The sequence below is a fragment of the Hypanus sabinus genome, chromosome 5, assembly GCF_030144855.1.
Source record: "Hypanus sabinus isolate sHypSab1 chromosome 5, sHypSab1.hap1, whole genome shotgun sequence".
NCBI lineage: Eukaryota > Metazoa > Chordata > Chondrichthyes > Myliobatiformes > Dasyatidae > Hypanus > Hypanus sabinus.
In genome coordinates this window covers 54862149-54883569 of record NC_082710.1, presented here as the reverse complement: position 1 = coordinate 54883569, position 21421 = coordinate 54862149, and the positions used below count along the sequence as shown (strand labels likewise).

General features: G+C 40.4%; 1 protein-coding gene across 1 annotated transcript in view; it reads right to left on the bottom strand.

Moving 5' to 3' along the window:
- Window positions 1-2390: 2390 nt before the first annotated feature.
- The window catches only part of LOC132394159 (prolow-density lipoprotein receptor-related protein 1-like), a 68311-nt gene continuing 49280 nt past the window's right edge, over window positions 2391-21421 (bottom strand). The window contains exons 29-43 of the mRNA XM_059969962.1: window positions 20689-20811; window positions 19581-19949; window positions 18271-18393; window positions 17199-17321; window positions 16649-16768; window positions 15924-16049; window positions 15034-15205; window positions 14301-14522; window positions 13681-13799; window positions 13460-13599; window positions 11902-12037; window positions 11296-11436; window positions 6793-6894; window positions 6317-6388; window positions 2391-4850 (exon numbers count right to left, since the gene is read on the bottom strand). Coding sequence (XP_059825945.1) covers window positions 4744-4850; window positions 6317-6388; window positions 6793-6894; window positions 11296-11436; window positions 11902-12037; window positions 13460-13599; window positions 13681-13799; window positions 14301-14522; window positions 15034-15205; window positions 15924-16049; window positions 16649-16768; window positions 17199-17321; window positions 18271-18393; window positions 19581-19949; window positions 20689-20811 — 2195 coding nt within the window. The 3' untranslated portion in view covers window positions 2391-4743. The remainder of the gene's footprint in view (window positions 4851-6316; window positions 6389-6792; window positions 6895-11295; window positions 11437-11901; window positions 12038-13459; window positions 13600-13680; window positions 13800-14300; window positions 14523-15033; window positions 15206-15923; window positions 16050-16648; window positions 16769-17198; window positions 17322-18270; window positions 18394-19580; window positions 19950-20688; window positions 20812-21421) is intronic.

Genomic DNA, 21421 nt, shown 5'->3' with positions numbered 1-21421 from the left:
GACAGGTTAAATAAGGTCTGGGGTTCTGCTGGGTCCTAAGATCCACCCTATTGAGATAGGTTGAATAAGGGACTTGTGCATCCGCAAATTTTGGTATCCGCGAGGGGTCCCAGAACCAATCCTTCGCAGATAAGGAGGGCCGACTGTATATACCTTTTTAACCATTCTAGCAACTTTGAAGGATCTGTGGATTAGTCCCCAAAGAATCCTGTGTTCCCCTCACTCCTAAGAATCCTGCAATCCTGCAATTAATCCTGTTTGCTGTCTTCAAGTTGGACCTTCTAAAATCTATCAGTTCTCACCTTTCCAGATTGAACTCCATCTGCCACTACTCAGCCCAAATTTGTATCTTGTCAATGACCCACTACAACCTACCTGCTACGCTATCCACAACATCACAGACCTTTGCAACATCTGAAAACTTACTAACTTGCCCTTCCACTTCATCTGAATCATTTCTAAAAATCAGAGGGCTCCCAGAACGACATCCTGCAGATGTCATCATCTCCAGGTAGTAATGAGTTATCTACCACCACCCTCTGCCTTCTGTGGGCAAGCCACTTCTCAATCCATGCAGCGAAGTTTCCCTGGATCCCATGCCTCCTACCTTTCTGAATGACGCTATCACTGGGTAGATTGTTAAACACCTCGCTAAAATCTATATACACCACATCTACTGCGCTACCTTTGATTTCTTTCATCACTTGCTCAAAGAATTCAATCAGGCTCATGAAACACAAGCTGCTGCTAACAAAACTATTCTAACTATCCCTCGTCAGACTATGCTTCTCAAAATGCTTGTAAGTCCAGTCTCTTCAATAGTTTTCCACCACTTATGAAATACTTACAGGTCTACGATTCCCAGAATTACCCCATTAACTATCTTGAACAAAGGAATTCTATTTGCTACATTCTTTAGTACGCTTCTTCCTTTCTCTTCACTAGATGTTCAATTTCTCTTGTCAACCATCATTCCTTCATCCCACCATCTTTTCCCTACCTCAAGTTCTGGATAATTTGCTGCCTAAACAACCTCAACATTTCCATTGTGCATTTCCCCGAGTAAATCTGTCCCAGTTTATGCTCCCACATTCCTGTCTATCATCATAATTTACCCTCTCCCAATTAAATACTTCCCCATACTGTTTGCTCTTATCCTTGTCAACGGCTGTGTAAAGGTCAAAGGGTTGTGGTCACTGTCTCCGAAATGCTCACCACTAAGAGATCTGTCACCTGATCACATCCATTGCTTAGTACCAGATCCAGTATGACCTCTCCTCTCACCAGCCTGTCCACATGTTTACAGGAAGGATTCCTGATCCACCCTAACAAAACCTGCCCCATCTAAGACTTTTTTTTTTACTAAGGAGATGCTAATCAATATTAAGGAAGTTGAAGTCAACCAAGATAATAACCCAATTATTTTCGTACCTTTTCAAAACCTGCCTTCAATCTTTTTCCCAGCACTTGTTGCTATGGGGTGGGGTGGGAGGGGTCCATAGAATATTTATATTTCACTTTCTTTGCAGTCTAAAGTGGCCACTGAGTATATTTCAGTTCAAAACAACCCATAACTGACATAAGGTCTCACACTAACATTGTGGCCACATCTACAGGATGGTCACCCTAGAGGCCTGCTTTGTGTGTTATCTCCAAACTTGAGGCATCAGTGTGGCAATGCTACCCCAGGCAGCTAAGTCCAGCAGCTGGTTCCCTCTGGCTCATTGCTGTCAAAGGGAGTTATCAACATTATGAACACTTTTTATTTCACACTATTTAAAACACTTTAGAGGACTACAAATTTAAATTGAATGGAAGTGTACAGATACTAAATGTATGTAGAAGTTGCTTTGTTTTTAAAACGTGGAGCAGTAGAGCACAGAAGGGGCCCTTTAACCCATGACGTTCTACTTACCCATATGAATTTACTCCACAATCGCTCTAAACCTTCCCTCCTGCACAGCCTATAACCATCCATTGTTCTTAGATTGTTTTAAATATCTCTATTGTATCAGTCTTTCATCATTTGCAGAAGTGTTTACCAGGCACCCACCATTCTGTAAAAACCCTTCCTCTTACATTCCCCCCCAACAACTTTCACATTCCCCCCCCCCACTAAAAACTTTACATCTCCCACCCTCCCACTAAAAACTTTCTTGCACTCAACTTTTCATGTCATGTGACCCTGGGCACTGCTACCTAGGGAAAAGGGTGCTGGCCAACATTACCTCCATTTAAAAAAAAACAACTGTGTGGACCAAACATTGCTCTGAACAGGAAATTCTTAGACAGCCTGAAAACTGTGCAGCCTTTAAATGTAATTTTTATTATAATACACATACTATGAATGCTTAGAATGAAAACTCATTTTTTAATTTCATTTATTAATTCAAAGGTATAATGAAATAAAGTACAACTGAAAATACTTCACATTTTATAAACTTTTCCTCGTCTGTCTTCATTACGAATCTATCAGACACTGTCCAGATTAATTTCGCATTCAGATGAAAGACATGTCTTAATCCTCATGAAATCATTCAAATATTTCACTTCGAATCTGTTTGTGGACTTACATTTAACTGAATTCATAAGACTGAATCCACATTTGCAGTCAGCACTAGAAGATTGAAAGGTTCCAATGATGTCAACAAGAATGAACAAATCTTCAAATTCTTGCATTGACTAGACGGTGTCAGTGCTCAGCAGACCAGCAGCTTATAATAATGAGCTACCGACTTCCATTCTGTGTCTACTGTTACAATTTGTAACATGTTGCAACTTGAAACACTGACAATACAAATACAATGAAGCTCTAAAAGGATGTGGTACATTTATTATTCTGAATTCATTAACAATAACAGAGCTTTTCACAATTATATTAACAGATTTCAAAATTATATTGACATTATATAAAAGAAAACTCCAGCTGCACAGCCACAAAGTCTATGTGTGTGGGGGCATTTCAGTTACTGCATGGTTGTGCAGCTTAGGAGGAACAGTGGTGCTGGTTGTACACCATCTATGCCTCTCAGTTTTATACACTTCAAGTTTCCTTTCATCCTCTGTTGTGCCAAAGAGAAAAGCTCTAGCTTACTCAACCTTTCCTTATACAATATGTTCTCCAAATCCACGCCGCATCCTGCTAAATCATCTCTGCACCGTTTTCACATCCTTCCTTTAATGAAGGATTATACTCCTATACTCCAAGTGAGACCTACTCATGAAACCAGCAGACAATACATCCATCAACATGCAAGCAACTTAGAAAGTTTTATGTACTCTTAGCCCAAGATCCCTCTGTTACTCCCCCCTGCTATAAACCTGGGCCACATGATTTGCTTCAGAACATTCAAAAGTCTGTTGAATCAGATCATGTACAGCACCAGTGGGTTTAAAATTGAAGTCAGACCATTTAGTGTTCCATACCAGTGGGCTGGCTCGAGAAAGTTAGTATTGGAGGTGTTTGGGAAGCCTGAGCTGGGCAAGAGAGAAAGAGATACATCAGGGCTTGCTGGCATTATATCTGAATAGGTACCAGAGGGCAAAACTCTCAAACTTGGTGCAAAAGCAACAAGTTATAGCATAGAGGTCATTCAGGCTGCAACCACCCCAGCTCCAAGTCATCCAGCCAAATCCATTCCTGCCCCCTCAATAGCCCTGCAAATTCTCTAATGTATAAACAGCTGTCTTTTGAACATTACAATTAAGTCTGCTTCCAATATAATTGGCACAGAATTCTGGACCTCAGCCAATCAACTTTCATTGTCTTAATTCCTAACTATCAAATGATAAGATTGTCCTCTTATCTATTCCCTTCACACTTTTACACACTGAAATCTCTTGCAACATGTGCTTGAAAGAGAGGAACCTAACTTTTTTAGTCCAGCCATGACAAGTTTATTTTATGTCATTCCACATATCCATGATAGTTTACAATTTTTATGAAATGTAGAAAATTCATCAATACTCTTAAAGCCATGTTTCATCAAGTCTCTTTGTGACTTACCCGCTTTTTATTTGCCTGAAGTCCGAGATCCATATTTCAGCAACATTCAATGGCTGTGCCTCCGAGGCTTGCTGCTATGATTAAACCATTGCCCAAGTACTTTCACAAGGAAAATGCAGAGTTGTGCTCATGACCTATTAGCAAACCTTGGGCATTCCCAATCTTAGGGATTGTGAATAAATAATCCGATTTTACCATCTGAATGTGTTATGATATTGACAACCAAGTTTCAGCTGTCAGTTATCCCATGGAATCTTAAGGGAGTTTTTACACTTTATCCCGAGTGAATTTTATGAAGTAGCTTTTTAATTAGCATCTAGTGATCTCAATCTTGCCGATAAAAAAAATTCCCAATATAGTAACCATTAACTCAACATCCTAATTTTAGTTCCCCCAAACCTTTGGTGTTCTGTTCAAGCCTCCTGATAGAAAGTGAAGAAGCCCATGTGAAAAAAATTCTGGAGTTGGGCCAAGCCTTGTAGCTGCAAAAAATTGCAGGCTGGCCAGAAGTCATACTGTGTCCATATGTAGACTGTATCAGGGTTCACAGGATCTCCAAGTGTTAATCATTAAGCAAAGTGGATTCAATCCTTCGGCAAATTAGTCAGAGAAAAGATCTGCTGAGAACAGGATACACAATGCACCCTCTTTCAGAGACATTCCATGCCACACACATAGCAGTTATACAATATCATTCCAGTTGGGCAAATTCAGCTTTATTCTTTGCTCTGTACAGGTTAATTACTTTGAAAGGCTGGATTCTCAAAATGGGTGTATTTCATGTTCTTCTTCTCCCACATCTGCCAAGCAAGGTAACCTAATACACCAGCAATGATCAAAAGTGCTGAAAAAATGATGGACAGAAAGATTTGAATGGAATATTCACATTTGTCACAAAAACTAATATCTAAAGCAATGCACAAAATACAGGAGGACTCACAGTGACTCACACAGAATCTATATATATAAAAAAAAGTAAATACTTGACGTTTTGGGCCGAAACCCTCTTCAGGACGAAGAAAGGGGTAAGATGCTGGAATAAAACCGGTGGGGATGGGGGTGGGGAGGGGAGAAAAGAGGCTAGCGGTAAGGTGATAGGTAAAGTCAGGTGCGTTGGGAGGGTCAAGGGCTAGAGAAGAAACAATTTGATAAGAGGAGAGTGGACAGTAGGAGAAAAGGGATGGAGGAGGGGACCCGGGGTAATAAGCAGGTGAGAAGAAGTGAAAGGTCAGAGTGGGGAATAGGGGAGGGGGACGGGAATTGTTCACCAAAAAGAGAAATCGATATTCATGCCATCAGGTTGATGGGGGGGGGGGGGTATCCAGACAGAATACAAGGTGTTGCTCCTGCACCCTGAGGGTGGCTTCATCCTAGCACAAGAGGAGACCATGGATCAACACATCAGAATGGGGATGGAAATTGGAATTAAAATGGTTGGCCACTGGAAAGTCTTGTGGCAGATGGTGTGTGGAAGTGCTCGATGAAGTGGCCCCCCAATTTACGGCGGGTCTCACCAATGTAGAGGATGCTGCTTCGGGAATACTGGACACAATAGACTACCCAAGCAGATTCCCAGGTGAAGCATTGCCTCACCTGGAAGGACTGTTTGGGGCCCTGAATGGAGGTGAGGTGAATGGGCAGGAGTAGTACTTAGCCCTCTTGCAGTGATAAGTGCCGGGAGGGATGACTGGGCAAGGGAATCAGAGAGGGAGAGATCCCTGTGGAAAGAAGAGGTGGGGGTGGGGTGGAGGTAAAGATGTCTTTAGTGGTAGGATCCCTTTGGAGATGGCGGAAGATGCCAATGATGATGTGTTAGAAGCCAACATCTAGTTGCTGGTAACCAACTCGAGAATCATCCATCCATATTGGAGATGATAGAGGTTTATAAGATTATGAGAGGCATAGGTAGAGTAGGCAGTGAGCATCTGTTTCCCAGGGTTGAAATATCTAATATCAGAGGGCATGTGTTGACGGTGAGAGGGGGTAGGTTCAAAGGGGATTCAAGGGATATATTGTTTTTAAGTAACAACTCAGAGTGTGGATGCCTGGAATGCACTGCCTGGTATGGTGGTAGGCAAGTACATCAGAGGCTTTTAAGAGAAGTTTAGATAGACACATGGATGTAAGGAAGATGGGGGGATATGGACATTGAATAGATGGGAGGGATTAGTGTCTGGGCACTTTCGATATGCTTTTAAAACTGGTTTGGCACAACATTGTGAGCCAAAGGGCCTGTTCCTGGGCTGTGCTGTTCTATTAGTAAATGAGCTTCACACAGATAGAGTCTTCAAATAAGGGAGAAAGTCTTACAAATGGTAAAGATGACCCAAAGTACTGTTGATTCTTTGCCTGACTTTCCAAGTGAAGTATTCGAACTTGCATCTAAAAATCAAAAGCAAACGTTTCATCATTCCATATACAAGAAACCCAGACACAGTAAAGTTAGTAGCATTTACTTTAAAAAAAACAATTAATTGCATCTATCAATTCTATTCATATGGTAGCACAAAACAGTTCTGAATTTGAAAGCAAGCTGTAGTAGCAAGATCACGGACTCATCGACTAGATTAAACTGGAGTTCCAAACAATGAGGCAAATAAAGAGTTTGTACAATATCTTACTTTACACATAGAATGTGGCAGAGTTTGAATATTACCAATCATTGTTATAAATATACCCACTGGTATTCTAGGGTTGAGGTCAAAAGCCCAGCATAAATGAAACTAAGGCACAGGATAAAGATTGGTTTAAAAGGATTGAAAAATTTCTGCTTGTTATTGCATTACCTTTGGGATTAGCCAGAATTGTTGACAAGTTGGTGTGTGACCTGACAAACACTTCTGAAGCCACAACTGCAGACCTCTTTGTTGGAGTTGAATGTTCATTTACTGTAAAGGAACAGGATAGTTATATACTAATATTCATGTTAGCGACCAGTGGATGGGTTTAAAAAATGTTTGTCATCCTCATTGCACTTCACTAGTCTTTAGATTAATAGCCTACAGTGGCAAAACTCAAACGTTGTGTTGGCCAGAATGAACTACAGTCTACAAATCAGTGAATCTGAATGAACCAAGGACAGTGGAAGTAGACAAACCAATTGTCTTCGTTCTAGCCATGTGCTTGAAGGAGATGAAGCTGGCCATTTTGTGAGACTACCCTTGCAGCCCCCTACCCCCACTTGGTGAAATCTTTGATCAGTTAATCTAATCAGAGTAAATTTGGACCTGAGGAGTTTCAGCTAATTACCTGTCAAACCTGATACCCTCTCAGGTGAGTAGCTATTTATTATGTAAAGTGAGAGGTTTGCAGGAGAAGCAGTCTGTAATCTCGTTAGACTGAGTGTCTGGGTCACCTAGTTTAACTGGTTTGAGCGAATCAGAGTTGAAAAGAACACAGGCATGGGACTGGGGGGAGAGACCATCGAGCAATGCTGGTTGTTGCCCTACAGCAGAGCCAATTAAGAAGGTGACCCAGGAAGGTTAAGTCAGTGGTCCCAACCACTGGGCTGCAAGGCATGTGCTACAGGGCCGCAAGAAAACAAGATGATTTGGCGGTATGAAACAATATGAGTCAGCTGCACCTTTCCTCATTTCCTGTCATGCCCACTGTTGAACTTGAACGCATGTGAGGTCATTACTTACGCCAGGTCATCAGTCGGTCATTGACCTACAACTACTCGATGAGTAAAAAACAAGCGTCGCTTGAGAGTTTCTTTGGAAGAGGTGGTAGGGGACATAAAAGGCCCAACGATGATGATAACACAGAGGCAGCTCATGCCAAGACTGTGAAAAAAAAGAAAGCTTCCTTCAACAGAAAATCTGATGAGTCGTATGTAAAATATGGCTTTAATGCGACCAGTGACTCGTACGCTCCAAGCCCCCTGTGTGTGATATGTGGAGACAAACTGTCTAATGAGGCAATGAAGCTCTCAAAACTGCTTTGGCACCTTGACGTCCGTGGTGGGTAAATTAATGGAAGTTATTCTTAGAGATGGTACATATAATTATCTGGATAGACAGGGTCTGATTAGGAATAGTCAGCATGGATTTGTGCGTGGAAGGTCATGTTTGACAAATCTTATTGAATTTTTTTTGAAGAGGTTATGAAGAAAGTTTACGGGGGTAAAGCAGTGGATGTTGTCTATATAGACTTCAGTAAGGCCTTTGACAAGGTTCTGCATGGAAGGTTAGTTAGGAAGGTTCAATCGTTGGGTATTAATATTGAAGTAGTAGAATGGATTCAACAGTGGCTAGATGGGAGATGCCAGAGAGTAGTGGTGGATAACCATTTGTCAGGTTGGAGCCGTTGACCAGTAGTGTGCCTCAGGGATCTGTATTGGGTCCAATGTTGTTTGTCATATACATTAATGATCTGGATGATGGGGTGGTAAATTGGATTAGTAAGTATGTAGGTGATACTAAGTTAGGTGGCATTGTGGATAATGAAGTAGGTTTTCAAAGCTTGCATAGAGATTTAGGCCAGTTAGAAGAGTGGGCTGAAAGATGGCAGATGGAGTTTAATGCTGATAAGTGTGAGGTACTACATTTTGGTAGGGATAATCCAAATAGGACATACATTGTAAATGGTTAGGGCATTGAAGAATGCAGTAGAACAGAGTGATCTGGGAATAATGGTGCATAGTTCCCTGAAGGTGGAATCTCATGTGGATAGGGTGGTGAAGAAAGTTTTTGGTATGCTGGCCTTTATTAATCAGAGCATTGAGTATAGGAGTTGGGATGTAATGTTAAAATTGTACAAGGCATTAGTAAGGCCGAATTTGGAGTATTGTGTACAGTTCTGGTCACCAAATTATAGGAAAGATGTCAACAAAATACAGAGAGTACTAGAATGTTACCTGGGTTTCAGTACCTAAGTTACAGGGAAAGGCTGAACAAGTTAGGTCTTCATTGTTTGGAGAGTAGAAGGTTGAGGGGGAACTTGATAGAGGTATTTAAAATAATGAGGGGGATAGATCGAGTTGACGTGTATAGGCTTTTTCCATTCAGAGTAGGGGAGATTCAAACAAGAGGACATGATTTGAGAGTTATGGGGCAAAAGTTTAAGGGTAACACGAGGGGGAATTTCTTTACTGAGAGAGTGGTAGCTGTGTGGAATGAGCTTCCAGTAGAAGTGGTAGAGGCAGGTTCGGTATTGTCACTTAAAGTAAAATTGGATAGGTATATGGACCAGGAAAGGAATGGAGGGTTATGGGCTGAGTGCGGGCCAGTGGGACTAGGTGGGTGTAAGCGTCGGTACGGACTAGAAGGGCCAAGATGGCCTGTTTTCGTGCTTATATGGTTATAAGTCCTCAGAGGATCAAGATCACAGGTGGAGATGGTCAGTAACTTTAGATTTCTATGTGTCACCATCTCAGAAGACCTGTCCTAGAGCCATCAAATGAATGTAATTGAAAAGAAAGCACAACAGATCCTCTACTTCCTCAGGAGTCTGCAGAGATTCGGTAAGACTTCAAAAACCTTGACTATCTTGTATAGTGGAAAGTGTACTGACTGGCTGCATTACAGCCTGGTATGGGAACACCAATGCCTTTGGGTGGAAAGTCCTACAACAGGTGGTGGATTCAGCCCAGTACATCATGGGTAAAGTCCTCCCGTTGAGCACATCTACATGAAACACTGTCGTAGGAAGCAGCACCCATCATCAGAGATCCCCACCACCCAGGCCATGCTCTTTACTCACTGATACCAACTGTTAGAATGTACAAGTACCTTAGGACTCACATCAGCAGGCTCAAGAACAGTTACTATCCCTTAACCATCAGGCTGTTGAACAAGAGAGTAACTACACACTTCTATTGAGATGGTTCTACGATCAATGATCACACTTTAAGGACACTTTATCTTGTTATTTCATGCTCTTGTTATTTATTGGTAATTATCTATATTTGCATTTGTGGTTTGTTGTTTTCTATGCTCCACTTGTTCTTTCATTGATCTTGTTTCCAGTTACAATTCTATAGATTTGCTGAGTATGCCCGCTGGAAAAAGAATCTCAGTATTGAATGTGGTGAAATAATAAATTGATAATAAATTTTACTTTGAACTTTAATAAGGAACACAATGAGAGTTATAGAAGCTTCACATGTAACAACAGCGATAACCAACCAGCAAAGACCCACGATCACGGATGTGTAGTACCCCCATAGACACATGGGACCACAAGGAACAGATGGACCCCCATTTTCCAGTATTTCCTTTTCTAGTCTTTGACTGCTCATGGAGGGTCAGGAAAACTCAGTAGGTGTGCACACAGATACTCTGTTGTGCAAGTTCACATGTTCTTCCGTTGAGACAACAAAGGTACTCATCGCTAATTACAGATTCTTTCTGTGCCTCCATGATGACTAAGGAGTAAATACTTATAACAATATTTCCTTCAACCAAGAGTTTAAAAATAACAATTCAACTCCATTAACTGTTCTATAGTTTAATTTAGGTTTGCGGTAGGAGGGAGATAATTTAGACCAAGTACTGTATATAGCCATGCCCAGTAAGCTTGCACTAAGCTGGTTGTCAGCTGTCTTAGGCTACAGGAAGAAATTGTAGCTCCACCCCCCCCCCCCCCCCCCCCAATTTACTTTCAGTTCTCAACTGAGGGAGGAGAGCACAGTTCTCTGGCAAACAGCAGGATCACTAGACACCTGTGAGCACCCAAGAAATGCCCCAATCAACAGTATAAACATCAACACGTAAATCAACACTTACTTCCAACATGAAAAGCTAAGATGAATTTTGAAGGACTGTGCAATGTCTACCAAGGCAGACCTGAGTGGAACTGAACAAGGGGACACACGCCATGTGAGATGTGCTTAGGAAATATTAATGCACATGATCAAGTTTTTCTGCTGCAGCTCAAGGATTTAGAAAAAAGAATTGACAGGATCTAAAAATCTGATTCTCAACTACATAGATAGCACAGTGAATTATGAGAATCATGTTTACTCCATGTTCGACCAGCCTCAATTAGGGCACCGTGGTAGGGAAGTGGTAAGCGCAATGCTATTACAACTCAGGATGTCAGAGTTCACTTCCAGTGCTGTCTGGAAGGAGTTTGTACACACTCCCCCGACCACATGGAGTCCTCTCCAGTTTCCTCCTGCAGTTCAAAGAATTACGGGTTAGTAAGTTAATTAGTCATTGTAGATTGTCCTGTCATCAGGCTAGGGTTAAGTAAGTGGGTTGCTGGGTGTCACGGGTCATTGGGTCGGAAGGGCCTCTTCCGGACTGTATCACTAAATAAGATCATAAACTGAAGCCAAACGTTACCTTCAGTACAATGCTGTTCATCATCCTTCAACACCATTCCAGTCGGACACACACAGGTATATTTTGGTGACTGACTGTTAATTTGAGGAGCAGGAAGGCACATGTGCTCACAGTTTCCAAACTCTGCACACCAGCTTTTGCCTAGAAAAAGCACCAAATAAGTCAACATTTCAGAAACAATCAATTTCGGCAATCAGCTTTAACCAGTGCACTGGTTCCACTCCACATGCTTCGTGATTGTGGGACAATAGGGATAATCAGCACGTGATCATTCAAAATAAAAAGCTTACAGGACAAAGTTTGTCAATACTGTCAGCCTTTAGGAAATTAACTTGTGCAGTTTCTTAATTGAAATTAGGCTTGAAGAGTCAAGAAAATTTGAAGAGTACTCACTCAAGTTTTTGCATGCAATAAATTTTTCTATAAAAGAAATTGAACTGGAAAGCCTGCTGCAATACATGAACTAAATCTGGCAAGTTAACTATTTTTAAATTGTCCCACAGATCTGAATAATATCAACAGTCCTGCATTAAGGAAAATTGTGTGCTAAATATCATCAGGAACCAAGTAAGCTACACCACATAAAATAGTCTACAGATTGCTTACCAGATGGCTGTATCAGCTCATGATAGATTATGATGTCCCCAGGGTCAACATTAGAGGCCAGAAGGTTCACATTATCTCCAGTATACTTATTGGCTCCATAAATTCCTTTCCCCTCATCAGCCCAATAAACATGATCCTGGAAATGAATATTTTGGGGAAAATGTCACTCCATTAATCCATGGGAGACTTCAGTTTAACAACTCCCTGCATGGACATTTATCAATTTGTATCATCACACAAGCACTTCCTTACAGAACACATTTAATCTGTACCTTAAATGGCTACTGTTGAAAGCAATGTGGCACGCAGGACAATAGTGTGAACTATTCATAGAGTCATAGACACTATAGCACAAAAACAGGCCTTTCAGCCCATCTCGGGTGCCGAAGTAGCATAAGGGTTAGGATGACACTATTACAACTCAGGGTGGAGTTCAGAGTTCAATTCCAGCACCGTCTGTAAGGAGTTTGTACGTTTTCCCATGACCACATGGTTTTCCTCTGGGTACTCCGATTTCCTTCCATGGACCAAAGGTGTACTGTTGATAGCTTAGTCGATCATTGTAAATTGTCCTGTGATTAGGTGGGCTACTGGACTGTACTGGTCATCTGGCTGGAAGGGTCTGTTATGTACTGAATTCAAAACAATCTGTGCCAAGCTGCAAATCTGCCTAGTCCCATCGGCCCACACGTGGACCATGGTCATGACCTTTCACACAATGCCCATTAGGGCTGGAGTTCCTTTACATCAGCTCTTCGAAGTAGAGGAATCAGAAATTCAGTGACCAAACTTTACGGTTTCATTTGAAGCCTAGGATTGTAACTTTGGTTGCAAGTTTGATCTCAACTTATTCCCAGTGTTTATAAAAAGCATTCACCCCCCTTGGAAAATGATCATCTTTTATTGTTTCTCACATTGAATTACAATGGATTTAATTTGGCTTTTATTGACACTGATCTAAAGAAAAAGACCCTTTTGTGTCAAAGTGAAAACAGATCTCTACAAAGTGATCTAAATTAATTACAAATGTAAAACACAAAATAATTGATTGCATAAGTATTTACCCCCTTCAAGTCAGTTTTTAGTAGATGCACCTTGGGCAGCAATTACACCCTTGAGTCTGTGGTGTATAGGTCTCTATCAGCTTTGGACATCTGGACACTGCAATTTTTCCCCATTCTTCTTTACAAAACTGCTCAAGCTCTGTCAGATTGCATAGGGATCGTGAATGAACAGCCCTTTAAGTCGATCCACAAATTCTTGGTTGGATTGAGGTCTGGTCCCTTATCTATACCCCTCATAATTTTGTATACTTCTATCAAATCTCCTCTCATTCTCCTACACTTCAGGGAATGAAGTCCTAACCTATTCAACTTTTCCCTATAACTTAGGTCCTCAAGTACTAGCAATAACCTTGTAATTTTTTTTTCTCTACTCTTTCAATCTTATTGATTTCTTTGCTGTAGGTAAGTGACCAGAACTACACACAATACCTCAGATTAGGCCTCACTTACATCTTATACAATTTCATTTGAAAACAAATCTTGAAAAACATTACCTCAAATAGAGCTATAGCATGAGGATGTAGAAGGAATTCTTGTGACTGTAAAACTGTTCTTCTGTCCTGTCCATTGAGATCCATACTTGATAATGTGTGCAACTTTGCATCAATCCAATATACGCGCCCTTTCATGTGGTCTGTGGAAAAACATGTTTCAAGGCAAGGTTAACAAAGCCCAATACCAGTCAGTGCACCATTAAAAAGGCCACCTTACCTACCAAGTGCAATGCCTTTTGGCCTCTCAATTTTGGTGCCAAGCAAAAGTTGGCGATTAATACCATTCATGCCTGCTTTCTCAATCTTTGCCGGAGTGCCACAGTCAGACCAGTAAATGAACCTTGAAGGAAAGGGATCACATTTTAATTAAGTCTTTGAGTAGATCCAGTAACTGCAGTTCCTACTGCAATACATAATAATTTGTAATTACTTAGTGCAAAAACCATTTTTAGCCAAGCAGAGTTTTGTCTTGAAACACAAAATAGACTGGCTCACCAGAATACAAGTGCTAAATAAAATGCTAGATTACATTGGGCCAATGTTGGCTCTCATGCTGTCTGTTATTTGTATTAATGTTTTGCATAGAGGAGCAGAGGTTATTTACTGAATCCCACAGTAAGTTTCTCTTTCCTTCTCTTTCACCTTCTCTTTCCTAGTTCCACCTAGGAGATTCAGTTAATTTGAATGTGCACTACCACTATTTAGTTGGAAAAATGGCACCTATTAGTTTGACTTGCTAAGCACTTTGAAGATGATAATGGCATTTATGAAAGCTTGAAAGCACTTGACAAATTCAAAAATCAGTGCTAGTAAATTACAAAACAGCCAAAGCAAGAAGTACCCTGACAGTGGATCAACCACAACTGAATCTGGTTCCCTCAAGTCTGTATCAAAAAGAATCTTCCCCTTTGTTCCATCAAAATTAGCCACAGATAATGTTTTCATGCCACGATCAGTCCAGTAAAGAAGTTTATTGATCCAGTCCACAGCAATTCCTCCAGGGATTTGCAGGCCATTAATTATGGATGTTCCAGCTGCGCCATCCTTTTCATTCAGTGATGTGCTACAACAAAAATACAAGACAATTAGAAAGATAGTCAATATTTGCTTCCAAGTTATTCCTAGAAAGACTGGACTTTGCAAACCAGTAATAGTGAAATAATAGGGACAGAGGAGACTGTGGATACTAGAAACTGGAACAACACACAAGTTGGAGGAACTCAGTGGTCAGACAAAATCTATGGAGGGAGATGAACAGCTGATATAGAGCAGAATCACTCAGTACCAACCTTGAAACTACTCAAGTTCCTGGTTCATTCATCCATAAATTCCACCCTGCAAATATTGTGCTATCTGCAAGTAAAACGGAACTATAGCTCATGCAATCGGGGGTCAGGGAGCAGGATGGTCAGAAGCTACTTCTGTTGTTTATATTGGGAACCATCTCAACCTGGAGAACAGTGGGTAACTAATAATTTGAGGAGCATCATGACTTGTGGCCATCTGAGTGGTGAGCAAATACGTCCTATCACTGGAACTTTAATAGATTACATTTAATGCAAAAGGCATATTACCTGAAGATTGCCCGCTGCCCCATATCAGCCCAGAAGAGCCTCCCCTCTGCAACATCAGCATCCAGCGCCACAGCGTTCCTCAGCTGCACAGCAACTTGGGTGTACTCCCGGAGATGCAGTCCCAGCTTCCTGATGTCATGGTGGTTTGTGAAGATCAAATAAGGCTCTGTGTCTAAATTTCAAAGTTGGACTCTTATCTCAAATTCCAATAAAATGCTGTTTAATCGATATTTGTTTTTAACAAGCTAAACTACACAATTTATTAATTATGAAACCTTGCATTTTATTGGCTAGTTTCCATAATATTATGTCAAGCCTGCCATTTTAATCCAAGGTGTTTCATTTCTGACAGCATACTTTCAATACTTTTATCAATATACCCAACCCAAAATCTCCCCCATATTTAGGTGAACTTAAGTTTGTGTAATTAATAGGAAATTGAATAGACGTCAAGCCCTATGGGTAGCTTTGTGCCAATGTAAACGACAAGATGTTATTGAATAATTTGGTATTAGTATAAACCAGATTTGGAATGTCAGCTCAAGTTCAACCAATTGAATAATAACAGGATACAAGAGGGAACATCCCAGTTCTTTAACTTGTATAATAAGACTGAATTTACCAAAACCAAAGTAGCCAGAAAATACAATCTTTGATAGTAATCTGTTCTTCAGTGAAAAGCCTCATCAATAAAAAAAGTACTTAGTTGCAAGGAGTTTAGGTCTGCAAATCAGATCTACTCACACGACCGCAAACACATTAAGCTATTCCTACACCAGGAAATGAACCAGAAGTATACTATTTGGGTTTTTTTTTATGCCCCAGAAAGGCATTCTTATAACAAATTACCAATGCACAAATTACAAGGAGCACATGCAGTTTAGACTTGCCTATTGCCTTGCAAACTCCATTAACTGGATCCATAAGGTAACCTGCATGACATTCACACATATAGCTTCCATCTGTATTGACGCAAATTTGACTGCAAGCTCCAGGATTGTGGCACTCATTAACATCTGGAAAGAAATCAAAGACTCCTAGGATTCCTCAGATTTGTGGTTTAGTAAGGCAACCAAGAACAGTGCTGCCAAGTCAATGTTCTTTACAGTAATCACCAAACGAATAGCAGCCAATGTGGTATACCCAAAGTTCTACAAGTTCTGAAGGGTTTCCAAGTACAGTAAAGCCCTTGGAATGGATTGTTCAGCTCTCAGGGGTCTTCTGTACTTCCTTAAAACCCAACAGGTTTACTGAACAATAATAAATTTAGCACCCAAAAACTTGATGTGTGAGGTGTTAATAACACCCAATTGCCTGAAAAATTAGATTTGACAGTAAAACAGGAGCCCGATTCTTCAATGATTCAGGAACAGCTTCTTCCCCTCTGCCAGATAGGAACATTGAACCTATAAAAACTAACTCACTATCTTTCCCCCTTCTTTTTACACGGATTTAATTTTTAAAAATATACTTACACTTATTACTGTAATTTAGCTGTTATGCATTGCAATGTACTGCCTCCACATAACAAATTTCATGTCAATGCCAGTCATGTTAAACTTGATTCTGAAAACTCTGGCACTAATCTTGCAACAGGCCGGTCAAGGAAACCTACCTCCGCAGGTAGTCTTGTCAATCAAATCATAACCAGCAGGGCATTCGCATTCATAACCAATGACGAGATCATGGCATATGTGGGAGCAGCCACCATTCTTCTTTAAACATTCATTTTTATCTACAGAGAAACACATTGGTGCCAACATTCAGTGTTATGACCCCAATAAATATCCTCAAGCAAAGAAACAGAAACCTATACAGTTCACAAGGAAACTTCTGCATTTCATTTGGATATTTTACTTAAGCAATTCCATAACAATCACTAGTACGTTATTTTGGAAAAGGAAATCTAAACTTAGTGCAAGTGGAGTCACCTCAATGATAATGGGTACCATTTCAAGATTACAGTTTTAGTTCACCCATGATTAGAACTGCCTGATCAACTCTAAACCAGTACATTTCTATATATCTATTTTCCACAACTGAGAACATCTCAGTTGCAATAGTCAGAAAACTGAATGGAACTGCAGGATTTCATTATGCATTTCTAGCACAGTTTAAAGTCAAATTTGCATGTTCAAAGTATAGTTTAAGGCAATGTCACTTACTACATTCTTTGAGAATTTCATCACTCCAGTCTTTACAGTCCTGCTTGGTATCACATACTTGGCTGATGTTTATGCATTCTCCACTATGACATTTGAAGTCAGTTTGTCCCTTGCACTCTGAATCTAAGCAGGAGTATTTGACAATGTTATTCCAATCAATTTTTGCCATTTAAAATATCCCAGATTCAAATCAGAAGAATTAGTGTTGATGTCAGTAAAATGGGGAAATTTCTTCACATTAGCATTGGTTTTGGTACTATTTTAATGTCAAGTTGGAAAGATTTGGCATCCTTGGCAACTCAGCAGCTGATATTCCCTGAAATCAGTCCTGAAAGGAACATACCAGCACTCCCTATAACAACTGCAGCTGCAACATGGGGTACGGAAGTGGGAGTAGACTTCCAGGATCATCGGGGGACTGGGAAGATTGGCAAGGAACAAGTCTGCTCTTCTTAAATTGTGAAGCAGTGGCCACAGATCCTTCAAGTGCCCAAAGGTTAGGTCGCATGGGAAGATCTCTTCAAGGAAGTGAGTGTCCATGTCTGTTCTGGGGGGAGTGGGGTGCTGAAGAGTAAAGGTAAGCCCCTTGGGAGGGCGTGTGATGTCACTAATTCAGCAACACTGAGCAGCAGGGTCCTGGCAGATAATCAGCAGCAGCTCAAAACTCTAACACCAAGTGGCTTAAAATTAGAGGGTCACAGGCCTAGTAGTCCAGACATACTGATTAAGTTTGAGCTTTCAGATCAGGATAACTGCTGTTTAAGGGCCACTATACAAACAGAATGGCTTAAAAGGGAAATTGGTTAGCAAAAGGTGGTTGCTCTCCAAGCAGCACTTTTTTCAGAATAGATCAAAGTACCATTGCAAAGAAGATTTTGCATTTAACACTTCTGTTCATGCAAAATGCCAAAATAACATCTAGGCGATTTATAAAAATCCCTGCCAAATCCAGAATAGTACCCAGAAAGTGTGCATTATCACTTTGCTCCAGATTAATTTTTTCAACTTTTTTTTTAAAGTGGAGCAACTTTTTAAACCTATATTACTGAACAAAAAATGCATGCCCACTTACTTTCCTGACAGTTGAGTTCATCACCACCATCACTACAGTCTCTGAACTGATTGCATCTCTTTTTCCCAGGAATACAACTGCCATCATTACATTGGAAGTGATCAGGCCTACATGTGCGAGGAGCTAAAAAGTAGAATGAAGATTTATAACTGTAATCATTATTTATTAATTGCAAGATCTCAAAGCTAGGTCTGCAAAAGTCTCAGTGCCACACTTGGTAACCACGTACATGTACTTTGATCAGGCAGGAACGTGAAAGCAGGGAGCTTCTGGAACGAGCAACACACTCAGGTAGTATCTGTGCCGAATATTTTCTTACATGTAAGTGTTGCTCTGACATGTGGTTTTCTCATGTTAAACATCCTCAAACTCAGGTTTATCAAATACTGTTTTAACAAAATGTAAATCGTGTTGGTAAGTTTAATTTTGGAGTTTTTCCACATGATTAGCATTTCCTGATTGGTATTTTGGCAATAATATTATTAAAACTAGTCTGTTCCCTGCCTTCATATTGGTCTTTTTCTAATCTTCCACTACCCTCATGGTAGTTTAGTATTTTATGAAAAATTTCAACTAATGAGTCCACTATCTTCACAGCCTTTTAATAACTCCAACATGAGGTCCTGGTAATTTCTTCACCCTTAGTAACTCAACCACTGAGTGTCTCCAGGATCATCCCTTGTAATTAGGCTTTTTGAAAGTTCACCATTTTTGTTTAAATTAGCCCATTGCTATCTTGAGTAATGCAATGTCATCTAGTGAAGACAAGCAAAAATTTATTCCAAATTTATTGGTCATTATAAATTCACCAGCTTTGCTGAGGCCCCACATTAACCCTCAAAGCCTTTTTCCATTTAAAAATTGATGGAAACTGATGCTTTAAAAAACACATGCAAATTCTCTCTCAAAATTTGTTAGTCACTTGAACTTTCTGGACATGATGCTGGATCCCAAAAGCTCTCTAGTCGTCTGATCTACCATTATCCACAGTCTTTGTACATCATAGATAATTCCTCCTTCTGCATTTTCATTGCACGTATTCAGATTGAAGACCCTTGTTATCTATCCATGCTGTTTACTTTCAAACTACCATTTGGAGTTCCATTATATTGTGCCCATTAATCGCCAGGAGAACTTTGTTGACTCAGCTCATTAATATTTTATTACATAATCTAAAGTTGCCTAGTCCCAGGTAGACTCTGAAATGCCCTGCTCTAATAAAATCATCCAATATTTGCATAACTTCTATGATACTCTTCTTTGGGTCAATGGTTGTAGACTAAAATGTGTACATAAGGAGATAAACTTACGGCAATTAGCTTCATCACTTCCGTCTTTGCAGTCAGCATCACCATCGCAGTACCAACGAGCATGAATGCATTCGCCCGAAGCACACAGGAAGTCATTAGGAGAGCAGGCCAAAGGAGGAAGAGTGTACCCACAGTAGTCTGAAGATTCATCGGATTTATCTGTACAATCTACATTGTTATCACACACCCAGTTTAAAGGTATGCATTCTGAGTTATTGCACTGAAACTCATGAGCACCACAGGTAGATAGAGCACAGTTCTTTTCATCACTTCCGTCACCACAATCATCCATACCGTTGCAGGCAAACGTTTTGGCAATGCACCTCCCACTGGAGCAAGTGAATTCCAAAGGATCACAAGTAATTTGACCTGTGAGGGGGGGGGGGGGAAATGGATTTTACAACAGGTGACATTGTGAGTATAACATAGCTTTCCCATATAGCTTTGCCAATTAGACACATTCAAAGATGCTGACTAGCTAGACAGGAAGCATTTAAGCACAGTCCTTTTGATGTAGCCACTTGTTGTATTTTAAACAAAAACCTACTTATTCACTTTATAACACGTGAATTGAGAACCATGTAGTAATTAGACTTCACAATGGTGCACATGCAGTTTATGGGATCAGAGCTGATTGAGCGAAGAATTTGTTTTACATTGAATACAATACCTCATTTGGCAAAACAGATGCCAGATTAGTTGCACAGATATTACGTGATTTAAGACAACTCAGATCCACCAGGATACTTGCCGGAATGGAGAACATAAAATGCAGGTTAGAAGAGCCAAGGCACCAAAATCTTTAATACCTTGAAGTTTAGAATGAAGTGGCATCAATAAACACTTTAGAGAAGAAACTTATTCGTATCACAGGACCAGTAGGTAGAACAACTTTCTGGAAGCATGAATGACATCAAATTGGCTATGTGGTCAATTTGTTAATAAAGATGCATATTACAGCTACCAAGTCAAAGTCATGTAAGCACTTCAGTTTGTGTTAATGTTGCAAAAGCTTTTCCCCAGCATGAACTCAAGTTTGCCCCCTGTGAAATGGCATGGATATCAATCTGAACTTTGTTCTCAATAGTCTGGAGATGAGTTAACCTACCACAATCAATCTCATCACCATTATTATGGCAGTCCTTCTCTCCATCACATTGCCATGCAGCAGGAATGCACTGCAAAGATCCAGGTCCACAGCTGATTTCATGGCTAAGGCACGCTCTTTGATCTAGGGGAAAATACTGATACGTCATACTGAATCTGTATTTCAGCTGAAAAGTCAGTAACTGGAGCAGCAGGCAATTGTGACCTTGAGCACTCAATATCACGAGCTCTGGAGCAGGAGTGTCAAGTTATCTATTTAGAGAATCAGCATAGAATAGGCCCTTCTGGCCCTTTGAGCCTCATTGCCCCACAACCCCTGAAAACCCCAATTTAACCCTAACCTAATCATAGAACCATTTATAGTGGCCAACCTCCTGCCATCTGGTGGAGATACAGAGACATCTCAGCCAAGACAGTTGGAGAGTAAAACAGCTTCTTCCCGAGGATTGTTGTGCAGCTGAATAATGTTACATCCTGGCTTGCCAGTTGCCTTTGAATGCTATGGACTATTGAAGTCACTTGTTGCATGTAAATATGGGAATATTTATTTATTTTAATTAAGTCATACTGCAATGGAGTAGCACCACAATCTCATCTTGAGCAATTACAATAAAGTTCTATTCTAACCTATCCAGTAAAATTTTGGAGGAAACCGGAGATCCTGGAGAAAACCCAACTATTCCACAGGAAGAACGTTCAGAGACTCCTTACAGAGGACACCAGGATTGAACTCT